This window comes from Anomaloglossus baeobatrachus, chromosome 2 (assembly GCF_048569485.1).
Source record: "Anomaloglossus baeobatrachus isolate aAnoBae1 chromosome 2, aAnoBae1.hap1, whole genome shotgun sequence".
Classification (NCBI taxonomy): domain Eukaryota; kingdom Metazoa; phylum Chordata; class Amphibia; order Anura; family Aromobatidae; genus Anomaloglossus; species Anomaloglossus baeobatrachus.
In genome coordinates this window covers 700,477,013-700,496,023 of record NC_134354.1, presented here as the reverse complement: position 1 = coordinate 700,496,023, position 19,011 = coordinate 700,477,013, and the positions used below count along the sequence as shown (strand labels likewise).

Sequence of the window (19,011 nt, the reverse complement as noted above, 5' to 3'; positions counted from 1 at the left end):
CCGCACCAGTGCGCACAGCTATTTTTTTTTCTCATAGAAATTGCTGGGAAATGTCTGCACAAAGATTGCAGACATTTCTCAAGAAATTTCCGCGGCAAATCCGCGGGTAAATCCGCGGGTAAAACACACTAGTGCGCACAGAGCCTAATATGAGATTGGTTGGGGTCCAACGGTTGGCAACTTCTTTCTCTTCCCCAATCAGTTGTTACCAGTAGGCAGATATAAACAGTGTATGAAGCGGAAGACTACAGCTCCTAAAGATGGGTCTTCATTATAATTGAAGTGGAAAACCTCTTTAATTCAGAATGCAAGTGACAACTAAAGATGTCATGTTAGAATAGCTGACATGACCTATTTAAAGGGAATCTGTCAGGAGGTTTTTGCTATATAAGCTGAGGACAGCATGCTGTAGGGGTTAAAAAAAAAAAAAAAAAAATCACAAATCAACTGGGTTTTTCTTATCAGGCTCTGTGCTGTTGTTTACTTAAACTAAAGTCTTAATCATTTGATGATTATCATTGCTGTGACTAGCTGGCTTATGACATGTTGTATGACATGCCCCCATTTTACTGAGAGCCTACTGTGGGTGGGGACAGCTCTCAACTCTGCTGCTTTGCTAAATCTAAAATCTCAGATTATATCAGAACACCTGCACCCAGTAATTTAAGTGATACATCGTTAGATTCAGAGTCTCTTTGGAGCAACAATAAACACCAAATTTCAGCCTATATGCTGCGTAGATTATATATATATATATATATATATATATATATATATATATATATATAGTGGTCTCTAATTTAAATGTAATGTAAACTCCCACCACCCTCTACTCAGAAATATCCATGGATATATTGGTTCCAAATATAATATGCATAACCAATTTACAAAATTGAACCAAGCACAAGAGAGTAAAATATGTATAATATTTTTATTGTGAGACGAAGAATTAAACAATCGGGTGTAGTACCAAAAGAAGTGCACTAGGTGGCATACCAGTACAGCAGGAGAGGGGGAACCGGTTAGGGTATATAAAATACAATGCCAGTGGTATATAGGATGAATCAACGTCCCAGTACAATACCCATAGTCCCTTGATGAAGGGTATCACCGAAACGTATGTAAGGACTTGTACTATTGTACTGGTATGCCACCTAGGGCACTTCTTTTGGTAATACACCCCATTTTTTAATTCTTTGTCTCACAATAAAGTTTATACATATTTTGCTCTTTTGTGCTTGGTTCAATTTTGTAAATTGGTTATGCTCTCAGATGAGGTAGCAAAAACCTGCTGGGAGATTCCCTTTAATACATTCAGTAATTTAGCAGGCTCTCTAGGAGCCTCTGATATTGGTATTACTTAAAGGGGCTCTCCAGTGATAACTTATCACTTAAACTTTATAACTTTTAGATTGATGGAATTCCCACCAATCGACAGAACAGGACACTTTGAACTCTGTTAGAATGAAGTGGCAGAGTGCCTTCCTGACCGACACTCCATTCATTACCTACTGAAGACGTGAATTTCTATGATCTCTTGGTAGATTGCAGAGTTTTACTGACCTGGGCTATTAACAATAATAAGCAGATGAGAGAAGAAGCTTTGTGAGGTGTAATTAGAATATTCATATAAGAAATTATCAAGAAGAAACACAGTCTCTTCTTTCCACTAGGTTCAAATATTCGTGTCATTTTACATCCTTCTACTCATCATGTACAATGAAGTCTGCTTTAATTAATGCGAAGATCAGCAATTCTTTAATAATATTCCCTTATGTCCAGGCCTGAAGATTATATTGGTTAGGCCTCAGTTCCACTTTATATTGGTTAGGCCTCAGTTCCACTTGCGTTTTGCAGGGGCGAGTGTAATCCAATAAAACATCGGATTGCACTCGCACCAGTGCAAAAGTATGAGGCAGTGTCCATCTGCAATTGATTTTCGCCTGCCTTATCAGCATGAGAAATGAATCGCAGCATACTGCGTTTGGCGGTGAGTATCGGCTCACATACACCCATACAAGCCTATGGGTGCGTGTGAAAGATCGCACTGCACGTGCATGTCATCTGACCACAGTGTGATGTACACAGAGACAGGGACCAGAGGAGAGGGAGAAAGTGCTCCCCCCCTCCTCTGCAGCTGTGATCCAACCGCAAGATAGGATCACAGTCACATGACCCTCGGCTGACGCTCGCAGCCGAGGGTCATGTGACTATCGTTCCATTGCTCTGGCATCGGATGCTATGCGCAAGTGGAACCGAGCCCTCAAGAACATAATAGTGGCAGTGAATTCCTGGATAAGAACAGATATATTTCAATTGTTACATAAGAAAGATTTTTTCAACAGTACTTTCTTTACATATTAAAGGGCTTGTCCAGTACATTAGAGAGTTAAAAATGGGCTCATGTTGGTTCAAAAATGAAAAAGAAAAAAATAAAACTCACCAGTACACTCCTCCGCACTACTGTTAGTCTCCCCTGTCAGTCTCCTATCCTCCTCTTCTGATGGAAGAGCTCTTTTTTGCTACTTGAATGGAAATCGACCACTGCAGACAATCAATGGCAGCTGATTTGCTACTTAATTCACCTTTTGCCCCTCCCAGATGAAGAAACCAAGAGACCAGCAGGAGACACAAGCAACATTACAGAGGAGCTGTAAAGATCCAGTTGGTGAATGTGTTTTTGTTTTTTTAATTTGAAGACCACTATTGGATCATTTTTAATCTAATAACATGTGGTGGACAGCCCCTCTGAGCATAAAATCTATATGTAAGTTATGACTCTGCCGATACAGATTCCATGTCTGCCCAAACACCTTTAGATATGCGTGATATATTCATTCTGAATACATGTAGTCTCCGTGTGACCTCCTGTTTCATCCTTGATGACATTGTATGCCCGTTCATCTGAAGTTCCAAGTCGGAGAAGCTTGTAGGCTGCAGTCCTGTATTTCTTTGAAATGAAGTTGTAGAGGAGCGGGTTGATGGAGGCGCTCAGGTAAAATAGCTGCATTGCAACTATGTTGAAATACTGGGAAATTTTCAATGTCTGGTAGTCATTGGTGTTTGCGAAGATGATTCTTCCAATGTGAAATGGCAGCCAGCAGATTATGAAAGAAAGTACGACCACAGCTTCAAAACAAAAAGGAGAATACAGGTCAACAGTATAACCAATGACTCATTAAAAGCCACATGTGAGCATAAAGTCCCCAAGTAAGAGCAGTATATGAGCCCCTAGGTCTCCACTTGCTCAGTATAGAACAGCTCTATTGTCTCTCTCACGAGCCAAGAGTCTGTGTGTGTATCTGTGACTTATTAAGGGAGTTTTCCAAGAATTAGATATAATGGCATCCCTTGTATGATTCAAACTGCAGCCTATCCTAGTCACTAGTGATGAGCGAGCACTAAAATGCTTGAGTGATTGTTACTTGAATTGAGCAGGTCGGACACTCGTACAGAATCTACTTGCGGAACGAGCATAAAGAAAGTCAATGGGAAATGAAAGTATTTTTTGGAAGCCCCTAACAGGATGGCCGAGAACGAGATCTCTCTCTTCCCCAGCCTTTCATGTTGGGAGCTTACGGAAAAATGGAGAGAATAAGCTGGACAGGAAATCAAGAATATTGAGAAACCGCACAATACCCGATCGAGTACTGAGCGTCTCGAGCACTCTGATGCTCGGTTGAGTATAGAGCTGTGTTATGCATGTTGGCTCATCACTACTATTCAAGCGTCTGTATAGGCTGCAGACTACAGACATATAGCTCCCAAGACCTGTGTGTCAACTGTCAAGAGCTGTATCAAAAAATACCTCTGTCAGGCTCCCATAAGTGAAGAAATATATCTCTTCGTCTCTTATCAAAATGGGTGTTATATTCAGGATCTCCAGGTTCAATCTCCTTAACAATTATTTGCTACCCCATTGGGCACAGTCCGTATCCCTGCACTGCTATAAAGCTATCAGACAGATGGAGGAAGTCAATGAAGCAAAAGGCTGGGTTCACACATAGCGACAGCGACAACGACGTCGCTGTTACGTCACCATTTTCTGTGACGTAACAGCGACCTTGTAAGTCGCTGTTATGATCGCTGCTTAGCTGTCAAACACAGCGACGCAGCAGCGATCATAACGTCGCTACATGTGCAGAGAGCAGGGAGCCGCACACACTGCTTAGCGCTGGCTCCCTGCTCTCCTAGCTACAGTACACATCGGGTTAATTACCCGATGTGTACTGCAGCTACATGTGCAGAGAGCAGGGAGCCGGCACTGGCAGCGAGAGCGGCGGAGGCTGGTAACGAAGGTAAGTATCGGGTAACCAGGGAAAGGGCTTCCCTTGGTTACCCGATGTTTATCTTGGTTACAGCTTTCCGCAGCTGCCAGATGCCGGCTCCTGCTCCCTGCTTGCTTCATTTCGTCGCTCTCTCGCTGTCACACACAGCGATGTGTGCGTCACAGCGGGAGAGCGCCTTTGAAGAAAACGAACCAGGGCTGTGTGTAACGAGCAGCGATCTCACAGCAGGGGCCAGATCACTGCTCAGTGTCACACATAGCGAGATCGCTAATGAGGTCACTGCTGCGTCACAAAAACCGTGACGTAGCAGTGATTTCAGTAGCGATCTCGCTATGTGTGAAGCACCCCAAAATCTCCTAGTCATGCACAACATTGGTTACAATATTTTTTCACACATCACAGCCTGCAGCTGACTGAGGTATGCGAGTCACCTCTTGTGAGTTTAAAAAAAAAAAAGGTCTCTCTTGGGATCTGTATGTCTAAAAGAGGTGGTTCACTACTTATTTTTCCAAGCCACATCGATATAATGTTGAGAAACAAGACTTCTCTCAAATACGTTGTGTTGCCAATAGTGTCTGAGTGGCACTATTATGGTCCGCTCATCCTCTTCAAATGACCCCCTGGTCTCCATGACCTTTGATGTCTGGTGATGTTATGTCAACTTTTAGTTGGCCTGACCTCATCGTGGCTGGCCCCAGTCTTCCTGAATAACTGGATTGTAGGCAGCGTCTCACCGCTCGTCACAGCCCAGCATTACAGCTCAACATCTCCATGCTCTCTCCACTGCAGAGCGCCGAAACCAGGAGTGATGCTGGGTTGTGACAAGCGGTGAAACAACCCACAGCCCAGTCACTCACAGTAGCCTGGAGCCGGCCTCAGTAATGTCAGATCAACTGGAAGTTGCTGTAACATCACCAGACATCAGAGGTCACGGAGCCCGGGGGTCCCTTCATGGGGATGAGTGGACTACAATAGCGCCGCTCACAGACACTATTGACAATATAAGGTATTTGATAAAGGCCTTGTTTCTCAACATTATATCGATGTGGCTTGGAAAAATAAGTAGTGAACCTCCCCTTTAAGTCTGCAGCCTGTGCTAACATGTGACTAGGACAAGCTGCAGTTTGAATCATATTAGTAACGCCATTTTATCTCAATCTCCAATTACACCTCTAAAGAAGTGTGAGCCATGACCTTCATTAGCTTGATTCTGGCAATGTAAAACACAATGGGAAGCAATGTTGATTACTGGAAATTAGTAGTACCTACTGGAATATGAAATGTCCCTTAAAAAAACAGTTCCGCACACTACCCATATGAAAAAAAAGGCATATATTTTCAGAACGTAAACATTAAAATCTAAAATTATTTTTATAAATTATAATAAAGAATATACATTGTAAAAAAAAAAACATTATACACCAGTCATGAAGTCAAAGGGCTTTCTGTTTTATTTGTGACCATTGTAAGTGAAGTGTGTAGGGCAGACATATCCAAGAGAGATGTATTCTGCAGCTACTTCCCCCATGGATTAATTCCCTATAAAATGTTATGTAGCCTCAATGCCTGTTACTGGACTATAGTTCAGTGTAAAAATCCAAACAAGTTTAATTACCTTTTTACAGCCTCTAATTTTTGGCTGATCATCATTTTGCATATCAGGGCTTTCAACTATCCCAATGTCTGATGTTGGGGAAGAGAGAGACGACCATTTAGGATATCATCAAGCCGTCAATTGGTGAACGAGCATTCTCGAATAGAAGCCAGTGTAATCATGCCGGCCATCACCAAAGTAAGGAGCAAATGCTTGTTTGTCAGGTGATAACCTTTATGTTGGCATAAATATCCTATCATTAGCGGCAGCATATCTCCTCATGTAAATCTGTGATGTGCTGCCGATTGCAATCTACGGGGACAGAATGATTTTTATTAACAATTGTTCTGTTTTTAACAATTTTCATCACCCTAGTAAAATCAATTTGTATATAATTCATCAGCGCTCGTTAATGGGGTGAGCTCAACCCATAGGAAAATACTTTAGCCTTTTGTTTTTACAGTAGATAAGAGGGATTATTTTCTTCTCTTTGTTAATAAATATGAACGCTCAGTTAGGTGGAGCATTCATGTTTGAGATGGGTCTAAGGACATATATTACATGTGTATGGCAGCTAACAGGTCACTAATATAAAAGATAACTTCACCACTAGAGATGAGCGGACCCATGTAAGTTCGGTTCGGCAGGTTCAGTCGAACTTTAAACTAAGATCGGTTTGGGACTAGAATGTGACCTGAACCTCAATGGAAGTCACTAATTAGGCAGTTTGGGTTTCCACCCACATGTATCCAGCCATAAATAGAATACTTCTGGAGGCGAGTGTATCGGGTTTTACATATTTTTTTGGGTACACACTACATCCGTTAGTGCTGTTGTTGCCCCCCGTGCGAGTCATTCAAACACTGCAAGTGGCTCACACAGGACTGAGCACCAAGCGTCCCCGAGCACGGTGATGTACGCGCGAGTGGTCGGTATACGTAAAGCACCCGATCTCCAAATCTGAATTCTATTTTTTTGTAAAGTCAGTACTTTCTACATTAATTCACAATTTGCCAAAAAGGCAACTAAACCCCTAAACTAAAGGCCAAATAATATAGAACTTTTATTTAAAGGGATCCTGTCACCACTTTTTTGGCGTATAAGCTGCGGCCACCACCACCAGGCTCTTATATACAGCATTCAAACATGCTGTATATAAGAGCCCAGGCCACTGTGAGAACATAACAAACACTTTATAATACTTACCTAACGGTCGCGCGGTTGGCCATATGGGCGTCACCGTTCTCCGGTGCTGGCGCCTCCTCTTTCGGCCATCTTCGTCCTCTTTCTGAAGCCTGTGTGGATGACGTGTCTATGTCATACACACTCGCCAGTCCTGCGCAAGCGCACTACAATACTTTGATCTGCCCTGCTCAGGGCAGATCAAAGTGCGCCTGCTCAGGACCTGAATGCTGGCGAGTGTGGATGACGTCGGACGCGTCATGCACCGCGGCTAGAGAAGGAGAACAAAGATGGCCAAAAGAGGCGGCGCCGGCACCGGACAACGGAGGCACCCACCGCAGCGACAGTTAGGTAAGTATTATAAAGTGTTTTTTATGTTCTCACAGCAGCCTGGGCTCTTATATACAGCATGTTAGAATGCTGTATATAAGAGCCCGGTGGTGGTGGCCGCAGCTTATACGCCAAAAAAGTGGTGACATGTTCCCTTTAATTCTTTTAAAAAGAAGATCATAGACACATGAGAAATAGAAAAAGTTTCTTCAAGTGTGTTTGCTACGAACACCAAACACAATTGGGTTTGTTCATCTCCATTCGCCACCAGTTGCATCCAGTTTTACAGAAAGTACAAGTCATGTCTCTAGGAATTAATCATAGTGTTCTAAATTCAGCACAGTAGATAATACTTGGTAATATACAAAGTATATATATATATATATATATATATATATATATATATATATATATATATATATATATATATAAAATCCAGTATAACAGCAATCTATTGGCATGACTTTACTTATATTTGTTGTGGACCAGTCAAAGCGTAATCAGCTGCGAAACGACCGTCGTCCTTGTCAGGAGCCTGCACCTAGCTCCTCGCCTGCTTTTTATCCTGCACCTTTGTGCCTTTGTGAATAAAGAAGATCGTTTGGCATATATGGAGTGTGCAGTCTTTTCCTTTCCTGGACTGTTTTCTTTACTTATATTTATCACGCCCATTATCTGAACTGCTGAGTAATAGACTATACATGAATAAGTGGACAAACTAATTTCTAATATCATTTACCACCTGATCATGAAACGTCATTTACCACCTGATCGTGAAAATGCGGTGAAAGTTTGCAAATTCATACATGTAAAATTGACGGAGGTTTTTGAGGCATTCAAGAACCATGTTCCAATTCATCAAGTTCAGCGATGACTGTTTTGATGAATGGTTTGTTGGAGTAAGATGCTCCAGATTCATTAAGAGGACCATGCCTCTTAACCGCTTCACACCCAAGGGATTTTCCGTTTTTCATTTTCGTTTTTCCCTCCCTTTCTTCCAAGACCCATAACTTTTATATTTTTCCATCAATAGAGGCTTGTTTTTTTATGGGACAAGTTATACTTTTGAATGAAATCATTAGTTTTACCCTATATTGTACTGGAAAATGGGAAACAAATTCCAAGCACGGTGAAATTGCAAAAGAAGTGCAATTGCACAATTGTTTTTGGCCTCTTTTATTCACCGTGTTCACTATATGGTAAAACTGATGTGTTAGTATGATGCCTCAGGTCGGTACGAATTCGTAGATACCAAACATGTATGTTTCCGTTTATCTAAGGGGTGAAAAAAAATTCAGAATTTTGTCCCAAAAAAGAATTCCGCTTTTGTTGCCTTTTTCTGAGACCCATAGTGTTCTCATTTTTTTTTTATCTGGGGCTCAGTGATGGCTTATTTTTTGCGTCTTGAGCTGACATTTTTAATTATGCCATTTTTAGGTAGATGTGATATTTTTATCGCCTGTTGTTGCAATTTAAAAAAAAAAATTGCTGCGACCAAAAAACGTAATTTTGGCATTTGGAATTTTTTTCTCGCCACCCCATGTACCGATCAGATCAATTGATTTTATATTCTGATAGATCAGGCATTTCTGAACATGCCAATACTAAATAGGTCTATATTTTTTAATTTTTATTTTCAAAGGGGGTGATTTCAACATTTATTTTATTTTTTTTTTTACATTTTTTTAATTTATTTTACTACCCACCCTAGACGAATTTTAGCACTGCACAGTCCAATCTCCAGTGCATTTCTGCTGATCAGGACAGCATCGCTCTGATCAGCTTACATGCTACTTTCCTGTGAGTGTCAGCGCTCTGTCTACTCTCATCAGCTGACCTCGCGCTACCATGATAACACATTGGTGCCTAGTGATCATGTCACGGGGTCGCCGATGGCAGCAGGGGAATAGCACGATCCCCGCCACAGCCATCCACGAGCCTGTGGTAACTAGACATAGGCAACCAAGGACGTACCAGTACGTCCTTAGTAGCTGTATTGTACGAGTACGTCCTTTATCGTAAAGGGCTTAATGAAGTAAGAGACTCTGATGTGTGGCGTGTGCCTTAGTTTTTTTCCAAATAAAGTAACATTTCTAGCATAAGAAACACCACAGCTTATCATGAATTAGGTGAGTTGTGGCATCACGCTTTTACCGTGCCCGCATTCTGCCCCAGCGTGAAACATTTTGTAATAGGTAGGAGAAAATGATGTGAAAACGTCAAGAGTTGCAAATTTTGTGCACAAGTTGCACAATAATTTAGTGACTTTTCAAAGTAATTTACAGCCAAATTTATGTGAGATTGATTTAATTAATCCAGGGCCATGTGTTTTCAAGTGGAAATGGAAATTTTGGAGGAGCTTTTTGTTTAATAAAACATTTTTTTTCTTATTGATTTAGAAGAGCATTTAACCCCTTCAAGACCGATGGCGTATATTTAAGTTATCGGCCCTGTCTCTTTCTTTGATGCAGGCTCACACGCTGAGCCCGCATCTTTCCCCTCACTTGATGGCTGATTTCCAAGATGCACCTGCGGCTGTTAACCAGATAAATGCCACTGTCAATTACTAACTGCAGCATTTAAAACAGAAGGACGTCATTGATTCTGCCCATTGGCGCGCCTGTCACATGATTGAGGGGCGCCAAATAGGTTGTCATGACAGTCAGGGGTCTGCTGACGACCACCGGGCCTGTTATTACGATTCTCCTGTGAACGTCGGCGTTGATAGGTGATCGTGATTTTTTTCTATACAGAGCAGTGCTTCAGCATTGCTCTTTATAGCACAGAGGATCACAGTTTTAACTTTTCTAAGGGGACAATTAAATACAGCAAAATGTTAGAATAAATTAAAAAAAATTAAAAAAAAAATATTTATCCGATATATCAAAATATAAAATAAATTCATCTGATCAGTAAACGGTGTAACAAGAAAATGTGTTGAAACTCCAGAATTATTTTTTTTGGGTTGCAGCAACATTGCAGTAAAATGCAATAAAAGGCAATGAAACATTGTTTTTACCAAAATGGTATTAATAAAAACGTCAGCTTAGGGGGCAAAATATAAGCCCTCACACAACCCCAGATCCTGAAAAATAAGTATGTTACGAGTCTCGTAAAATGGTGACAAAAGCCTTTTTTTTTTTTACTATATATACAGTATATACACTATATATATATATATATATATATATATATATATATATATATATTATATAATGTATATTTATATTTGGTATCTACATACTTGTACTGACCTGGGGAATCATATTCCCAGGTCAGCTCCTACCATATATTGAACATGGTAAATAAAACACCTGAAAAACAATTGTGGAATTGCACTTTTTTTCAATTTCAATGGTGTCATTCAAAAGTACAAATCGTGCCGCAAATGGAAAAAAAAAAATGCCCTCATATGGCTATATGGCTGGAATAGTTCAAAAGTTATGGCTCTTGGAAGAAAAAAAAAACCCAAAAAACAGAAAATCTCCTGGCAGTGAAGTGGTTTGTGTTGTTTTTTTTTTTGTTTTTTATAAAAAAAATTTACAGGTTGAGGAAACGGGTGAAACAGCTGTTGTGTGACCAAATCATACAACCAACAATGAATGTAAGAAAAGCGGGGTCTACATGGCGCTGCAGTTTTTGGCTGGATAGTATCATTGTCAGGTCAACTCTTTCTGTCATTACACAGATACGTATGTAATTCAGGATATGCAGTAACAAGCTGAGGTTACACTTGGATTTCTGCATTATTTATATACAAGAAGTCTATAAAAAGATTAGCTGTATTGTGTCAAAGTCAACCCAACACGTTATGTTGCGTCTGAACATGGACTGCGGAAACCCCATTCACATGTTTGGAATACGTTTTGTAATTGGAATTTTGTTGCAGATTCTTTAAATGTAATATAAATTCATGCATTGCTGTATGTCCTGCAGATTTGTATGCAGAAAATTTTGCAAAACTCACCATTCATCTGAAACATTTCCATTCAGGTGAATAGAACTGATTTTTAATTGGAGAAACTAATGTAATAAAATCTGCAGTGTTCATTACAATTGAAAATCAATTCCATTCATCTACATTCGGTTGTCTCACATGAATTGAGCAGTTTCAGAAATTTCCACAACTAAACAGTCAGCAAATTGTAAACTTAAGCTAAATGTTCACATCTACAGCGGGGTAATGTGCAAGATCCCTCCATGTTGGCACCTAAAACCTTTACGGCACTGCAGATCAATTGCTGTTCAGTCAAACAGGAGTTGATCTGAAGGTTTTAGCAGCGGATGCTACATGTTGAACAGAGCAGCACTGTTCAGGTCCTGCCAATATTTGTATCCAGTCTCTGGCAGAGATAATTAAGGGCCGTTTCACACATCCGGCATTTCGCCAGATTACCGGATCCGGCACACTCCAGTACAGTGTTAATACTCTACAATGACATCGCGGCAAACTCCGGTCACATGCTTCGGTCACATGTCAGCATGTGACCAGATGTTGCCGCGATTCCATTGTACTGTATTACACTATACTGCAGTGTGACGGATCTGGTAATCCAGCGAAATGCCGGATGTGGGAAATGGCTCTAAGCTGATCGGTAGAGTTGACATCCATCAATATTAATGAGGCATCCCAAGTATAGGTCATCAATATCTGATGCCCAGACAACCCCTTTAAGTACTTAGAGACACAACTATTTTAATTTTTTTTCTCCTTTGTGTCTTCCAAGATGTACAACTATTGATTTTTTCTTCAAAAACAGATTTATGAATATCAATAAAAAATGTAGGTGTCACTAACAGAGAAAGTAGTCAATGAAAGATAGCAATTATTATGTTGGCATGCAGAGCTCAGATATACTCCAGCATTTACAAGGGAGTAACATAAATGGGATACAAGCAAAACAGCATCTGTAATCAATAAATCATTTAATATAATATATGAGAGGGGTTTTCTGCCACAAGTTGTGGTTTTGAAAGACACCATTCTTTTTACCACATAATAAGAAAGAAAGAAAGAAAGAAAGAAAGAAAGAAAGAAAGAAAGAAAGAAAGAAAGAAAGAAAGAAAGAAAGCACATTCCAAGAGGAGTGGAATTAAATTAAATGCCGTGCACCTCAATTTAGTGTTTCCACCTGTCTTGATTTTGGCAATTGGTGGCTGTTTACATTCAGCCATCAAGCCCTGTCGACAAGTTATTTAATTTGCTTGGCTCACAACCATGATTCAGTCATGGGTACGAGATTGAAAAGCACCAGGTAAGTGATGCTATAAACAGTTCTACTTCTTCATATGTGAGGCCGTATGGCACATTTTAAATACAAAATATGTTAGAGTAGGACTGCCCCAAAAAGATTTGCCGTGACGTGGCGGGGTAGCTCAAGAAATTGCAATTTTTTGCCAAAAATCTCAAATTTATAATAGTACACTTTGGAATTTGTAGTGCAAGGCACATCTTATAGTACATGCCATTTTTGAGTTGAGCTGGCTTTTTTTGGGTTTTTTTCATTAAATTAAATACACTGATGTTTTGTGTTTGTTTTTTACGACATTCACTTTACAGTAAAAATTATCTGATAACTTTGCTCTCTATGGTTATGGTGATATGAAGTGTTTATGCTTTACTACTAATACTACTACTTAGATTTCTCAAAGTTCCCCCCTTTTAGGGAAGAGTCCCACAGCCTTATAACTCGGACTGGAATCGCAATGCAATGCTCGGACTGGCCAGTGGCTCTCCCAACCCCAGCATGGCAGAATATATTTCTGTGCACCTGCCATGGTTTAGGTGGGAGAGCCGCTGGCCAGTCCGAGCATTGCATTGAAATCCCTGTCCTAAGTGTGACTCTTACCTTACTCTGACAGCTTTATACACCCTTGATAACCTCTTAAGTAGCTTCATCAGATAGTCACCTGGAATAGTTTTCCAACAGCCTTGAAGGAGCACCCAGAGGTGCTTATCACTTGATGCCTGCTTTGCCTTGACTTTGCAGTTTATCTCATCCCAAACCATCTGAATTGGGAAGAAGTCAGGTGATTATGGAGGCGAAGTTGTAAGACGCAGCACTCCATAACTCTATTTCTTGGTAAGTAGCATTTATATACCCTGGAGGTGTGTTTTGGATCATTTTCCTGCTGCAACCCAAAAGATGGTCACACTAAGTGCAAACCAGATGGGATGACATGTTGTTGCTGAATGCTATGTTTGCCATGATGGGTAAGTGTGCCTTAAATTGGGAATAAACTCACCAACAGTGTCACCTACACAGTGCACCCACAACATCACCCCTCCTACTCCATGCGTCATGCTGGGAACCACACAAGCTTAACAGCCGTCTGCTCAACTTTTTTTGCATCTCAGAAAAATTTGGTGATTGCTACCAACAATTTCCAATTTTGACTGATGAAACCACTGTACAGATTTCCACCAATCTAATATCCAGTCCTTATGTTGCTTGGCCAGAAAAACTAGAGCTGTGTTCCAGCACAGCCTTTGCAAAACAAGCCTGATGGTCGCAAACAATTTCTGAAGTTGATTCCACAAATGAATTCTTAACAAGACATACTTGTTCATTGGAGACTATTCTAGAGTCACTGCCTGATGAAGCTGCTTGAGAGAATTCTAAGGGTGTGTACAGCTATCATCAGAGTAAAAGGGGGGTACTCTGAGTACTAGAAGGTTTAATACACATTCTTATTGGTTGCATAATAATTTTACTCCTTGTTTACATGTGTCCATTTGTGGTTTTGCTGCCTTCAGACTTAATGTGCAATGTGCATAAAGAACTAGGAAAACCAGTGCATGGACAGGTGTCCAAACATTTGACTGGTACTTCATATCATATAGAAAAAGTATTTGAGTTCTCAAAGTCACAGAATCGATATCGTTATTAATGGTTGTCTGAGGACTGTTTTGCCAAGCTTAATGCACTTAGGCAGGTTATCTAGATCCACTGCTGGCAGCTCATTTTGCAATTGGTAAGACAAGTTCAAAGACACTGCAGGCCAATGGTAGCACATTTACGGTAGATCACAGATGATGCTCACATTAGCATCAGCAATATGTTTTTGCCACACAATAAACACTGTAAAGAACAAGACCCCAAAACAATGATGGACTTCAGGTTTTTCCCCCATTCCTCCACATTTCCCCCCATGGCTTCTTTTTTCTTTCCCCATTTATCAGTTCAGCATATGGGAAAATGAATGGCATCTATCAAAACCACAATCTGAAAAGTTTATGACCTGGCTCACCGTTTATAGACTCACTGGAGCCGTGCACAGGAGTACAAATAAGACTCAGGCAGTTTGTAAAAAAAGGAAAAGCAACCATATGATTTAGAACTTAGAAAAAAAAATTGTTATATCTTTATTTCCTTAATGTTTTCTTAGAAAAGTTTAACAGTGAAGGAATTTTAGTCAGATACAAAAACGTTTCAGCTTATGATGCCTTCATCATCATTGATGAAAACAAGAAAATGAAATTAGAATCTATACATTAAGAAATCCATACATGAAAAGCATATGATTATACATGTCACAAGTAGTGCAATTCAAAAGGAGGAAGCACTCACTCTAGTGTTCATAAGTGTTTTTTGTAGTTTTTTTTTCCATATGTGCATACATATAAAAAACTCAGTGTCCTACCTGTATTAATTTGTTTATAACAGAAAAAAAAAACAAAAAAAACACACTAATTGAACTTCAAAAATAAATGTGTTCCAACCAAGTACTAAAAAAAGGGTATATGGTGATGATTTCACTGTGTTTAGTACATAAGTCAGTCTTTTCATTTTAGGTAATCAATCATTGTTATTTATGTATTAGTTCATTCTGATTACTAGAGGGAGTGCTTCCTCCTTTTGGATTGCACTGCTTGTGACATGTATAATCATATGCTTTTAAATGTATGGATTTCTTCATGTAGAGATTCTAATTTTATTTTCTTGTTTTCATTTGATAGTCAATGCTGATGAAGGCCTCATAAGCCGAAACGTTTATTTGTATCTGACTAACATTCCTCGACTGTTAAAACAACTTTTCTAAGAAAACATTAAGGAAATAAACATTAAGGAAATTAAGATATAACAAATATTTTTTTTTTTTAATTCTAAGTCATATGGTTGCTTTTCCTTTTTTACAAAGTGCCGGAGTGTTATTTATTTAATTTTTTATCAAAACCGTAAGTCCTACAAGTCCTCATACAGTTGTGTTGACAGGAAAATAAAGTTCTGGCAGTTTGAGGAAGGGGAGGAAAAACTAAAGCATGAAAACAAAAAATGGCTCTATCGTGACAGGGTAGAGCAGTTTTCCACTACTGGGGCAACTCCTTCTTAAATAATAGAACCTTCAATGTAAAATAAAACCACCAAATACCTGCTGAAACGGAGCCGTGCTAGTGATGTCGGCCCCAGGTTTCCCAAGGTTAGTGTGAAACTATCATGCCACATGAGCCTTGTAGCCAGTGTTCTCTATTGGGCTGCTATGCTGTGACCTCCTATGCGCGTCTGAAGGAAGTAAGAGGAGTTAAAGCAACGTTTTGGGTCGAAATGTTTTGTTTTTTTAATTTTCACGGTTTAATGTTTTAAAATTCTGGAAAGCACCCATGGGTTCAAAATGCTCACCACACCTCTTGATGGGTATAGTTTCCAAAAGGGGCTACCGGAGGACCGTTTCTGTTGTTTGGCACCATGAAACATAGATTGGGATATTTTTTAAGAACCCAACCCTGACTTGTACTGCTCAACAACTTTGTCTCTGACTTGTTTGGAGATCTCTTTAGTTTTCATGGTGTTATTTGATTTGTGGTGCCTCTTATTTAATGGTGTTGCAGAATCTTGAAGCCTTTCAGTAAGGCCCCGTACACATGTCCATGAAAAATGTTTGTGTTTTGCACAGCCGTGTTGAAGGTGCATATGGCACATCCATATGCCGTAATTTTGGCACACTAGTGTTCACCTGTTCACCGTGTGCTATTCATGATGGCACATGGAGAGCAGGAACTTTTTAGTCACCTGTCCTCAACGATGCTTTCCCTGGTGCTTATGTCTCCGACACTGCTGCTGTTTCTAGGTCTGCGGTGCAGTGAATATCCATAAGCATAATGATCGGGTCTGGAAGCAAGGAACAGCAGCACCCAAAAGAACAGTGCTGGGGACAGGTGAGTATAGAAAATAATTTTATTTCAAAGACACCTGTTTTCTCTGGTACGTGTCACACTGATGTTACACGGATCACATCAGTGTGTGGTCTGTGTGACATCATTGCTGCTGGAGAATCACGGACTTGTCTCCATGCGGAACACACGGACACGTATGTGCATCACACAGACACACGTCCATGAGAAAACACTGATGTGTGCGCAGACCCATTAATTTTAATGGGTCTGCATATGTCTGTATCTTCGATATGTATGAAAATGGACATCATATGTTCCGGAATTACTGACATGTGAAGGGGGCCTAAATGTGTGTATAGACTGACAGACCAAGTGACACTTAGGTTACACACAGGTGGACTTCCTTTCACTAAGCATGTGACTTATGAAGGTAATTGCCTGCACCAGAATTTAGCGCTTCATGGCAAAAGCGGGGGAATACATATGTACTTAGCAATTTTTATTTATTTTATCCCATAAATTTATTTTTTGTCTATTTTGCTTACTTCACTTACTTAATTTAGACTATTTTGTGCTGATGGATCACACACAAATCGGATTACAAAAATATTTAAACACAGGTTGTAAATAGAGATACGGGAACCCGAGGTTTGGTGTTCGTACCAAACAGACTTTACAAAAAAAAAGTTCGGGTTAGAGTGCTTTACGTAGGCAAACCATTCATGCGAGCATTTCTGTGCTTGGGTACGCTCGAAGCTCAGCTCAATGAGAGTCTCTTGCAGTGTTTGAACGGCTCCCACTGGGGGTAACAACAGCATGATCGGATGTAGTGTGTGCAGCAAACAAAAAAACCATATCCACCCTACCCCAGAAGTTTTCTGTTTAGGGTTGGCTACATGTGAGTGGAGACCCGAACTGCCCAATTTGTGACTTCCATTGGGGTTCAGGTCAAGTCCGGGTCCCAAACCGAACTTTAGATAAAGTCTGGATGAGCCAGCTGACCTGAACTTCCACAGGTCAACTCATCTCTAAAAAACAAAAAAACATGTAAAGAGGTCCAAAAGGATTATAATAGGTACAAATTTTATCCATGAAAAACATGTAGGCGAAAAACTGTTATCTGCATGAGCTCTAACAGTCTATCATAGAAATAGTGTAATGTTGTACACTTACCTAGAATTTTGACTGTTTGTTTGTGGCACTTTTCTCGATTTGCTGCATTTGGACCACGAAGAGTATTTTTGCTTTTCCACAGTTTCTTACCAATAAAGCCATAGAGAACAGTCAGACATAACATAGGAAAGAAAAAATAGACAGTTGTTACCCACATCATGACATTAAGGAGTCCAGACTCCGTGGCGTGCTCTGTGAATTTACATTCCCAACTAATTTTGGAGGAAGCAGTGTAGTTGTAAATTTGTACAGTCTCAAACAGGCTGTAAAAAGGGGCAGCCGACAACAATGCAATGACCCATAGAAGAACAATGACCAATTTCACCCTTCTCTTGGTAATGAAGACTTTGGCTTTAAGAGGGAAACATATAGCTAGATATCTCTCAATGCTCAAAGCTGTGATATGCAGAATAGTGGAGTATGTACAACCCTCACTAATAAGGTACAAAAATTTACAAAGAAATCCTCCAAAGATCCAAGGTATAGACCTCCAAAGACGATACAAGTCAAAAGGCAAGCAGAGGAGAATTATCATGTCGGACACAGCCATGCTGGATAAGTAGAAGTTTGTGGTTGTGTTCATTTCTTTATATCTTTTGATTATAAGGATAGTAATGGTGTTCCCAAAGAGCCCAGCAACCATTATGACCAGACAGATTATAGTTAGTGGGATGAGTATTCGGATGGGAAAAAAGGAGCACAAGTTTTCCGTGCATGGTGGAAGTTCGTTGTCATAATAACCAGTGACTTTAATGCTCGCATTGCCTCTTATCGAATGGTTCTGCATTATTGAAATCAAGAGAAAGTTACCTAGAGTATCACGGATCCAACTTCACCGTGCAGGCTCAAACCGATGATGCTCGAGAACTTTAGGGCTCATTGAAATATAAAATGGAAAAGCTCAAAGTTACAAGTTCTAAATATTCAGCAATGTAGACTTCATCACGGGACATTAGTGACCCATGAGCATCTTCTGTTATCTGTGATGATATCTGCTCTGCTATAATCAGTCCCTTTTTCAGTTCTTCAATGTTTTCGGTTAGCTACAGGATGCATAAAATCCTCTGCACTGCTGAAAGACTTGCTAAAATGACAGCACTTATCAATGTAAACCGGTTGTTCTTCGAGGAAGAGAGATGCACTCACTTCATTTAGCCATGGACCCTTGAAATAAGTATTCAGTTGTCCAAGGAAAAAAAATCTTCCAAAGCATCATGCAGTCCTTAGGAGATGGGGTTAGGATGAAGTCTGTTGTGTCTCTGCACACGAGCTGCATATAACTGCTGTTTTCAGAAACAACAACGTCTCCTCCCCAGAGATTTATCACT

General features: G+C 40.1%; 1 protein-coding gene across 1 annotated transcript; it reads right to left on the bottom strand.

Annotated features, from left to right (window-relative positions):
* Positions 1-2,627: 2,627 nt before the first annotated feature.
* On the bottom strand, positions 2,628-18,470 carry MLNR (motilin receptor). The gene is made up of 2 exons (XM_075334558.1): positions 17,684-18,470; positions 2,628-3,129 (listed from the first exon to the last, which is right to left on the bottom strand). Exons 1-2 carry the CDS (start codon positions 18,468-18,470, stop codon positions 2,816-2,818), a joined length of 1,101 nt encoding a protein of 366 aa, XP_075190673.1. The 3' UTR covers positions 2,628-2,815.
* Between the last annotated feature and the right edge of the window lie 541 nt (positions 18,471-19,011).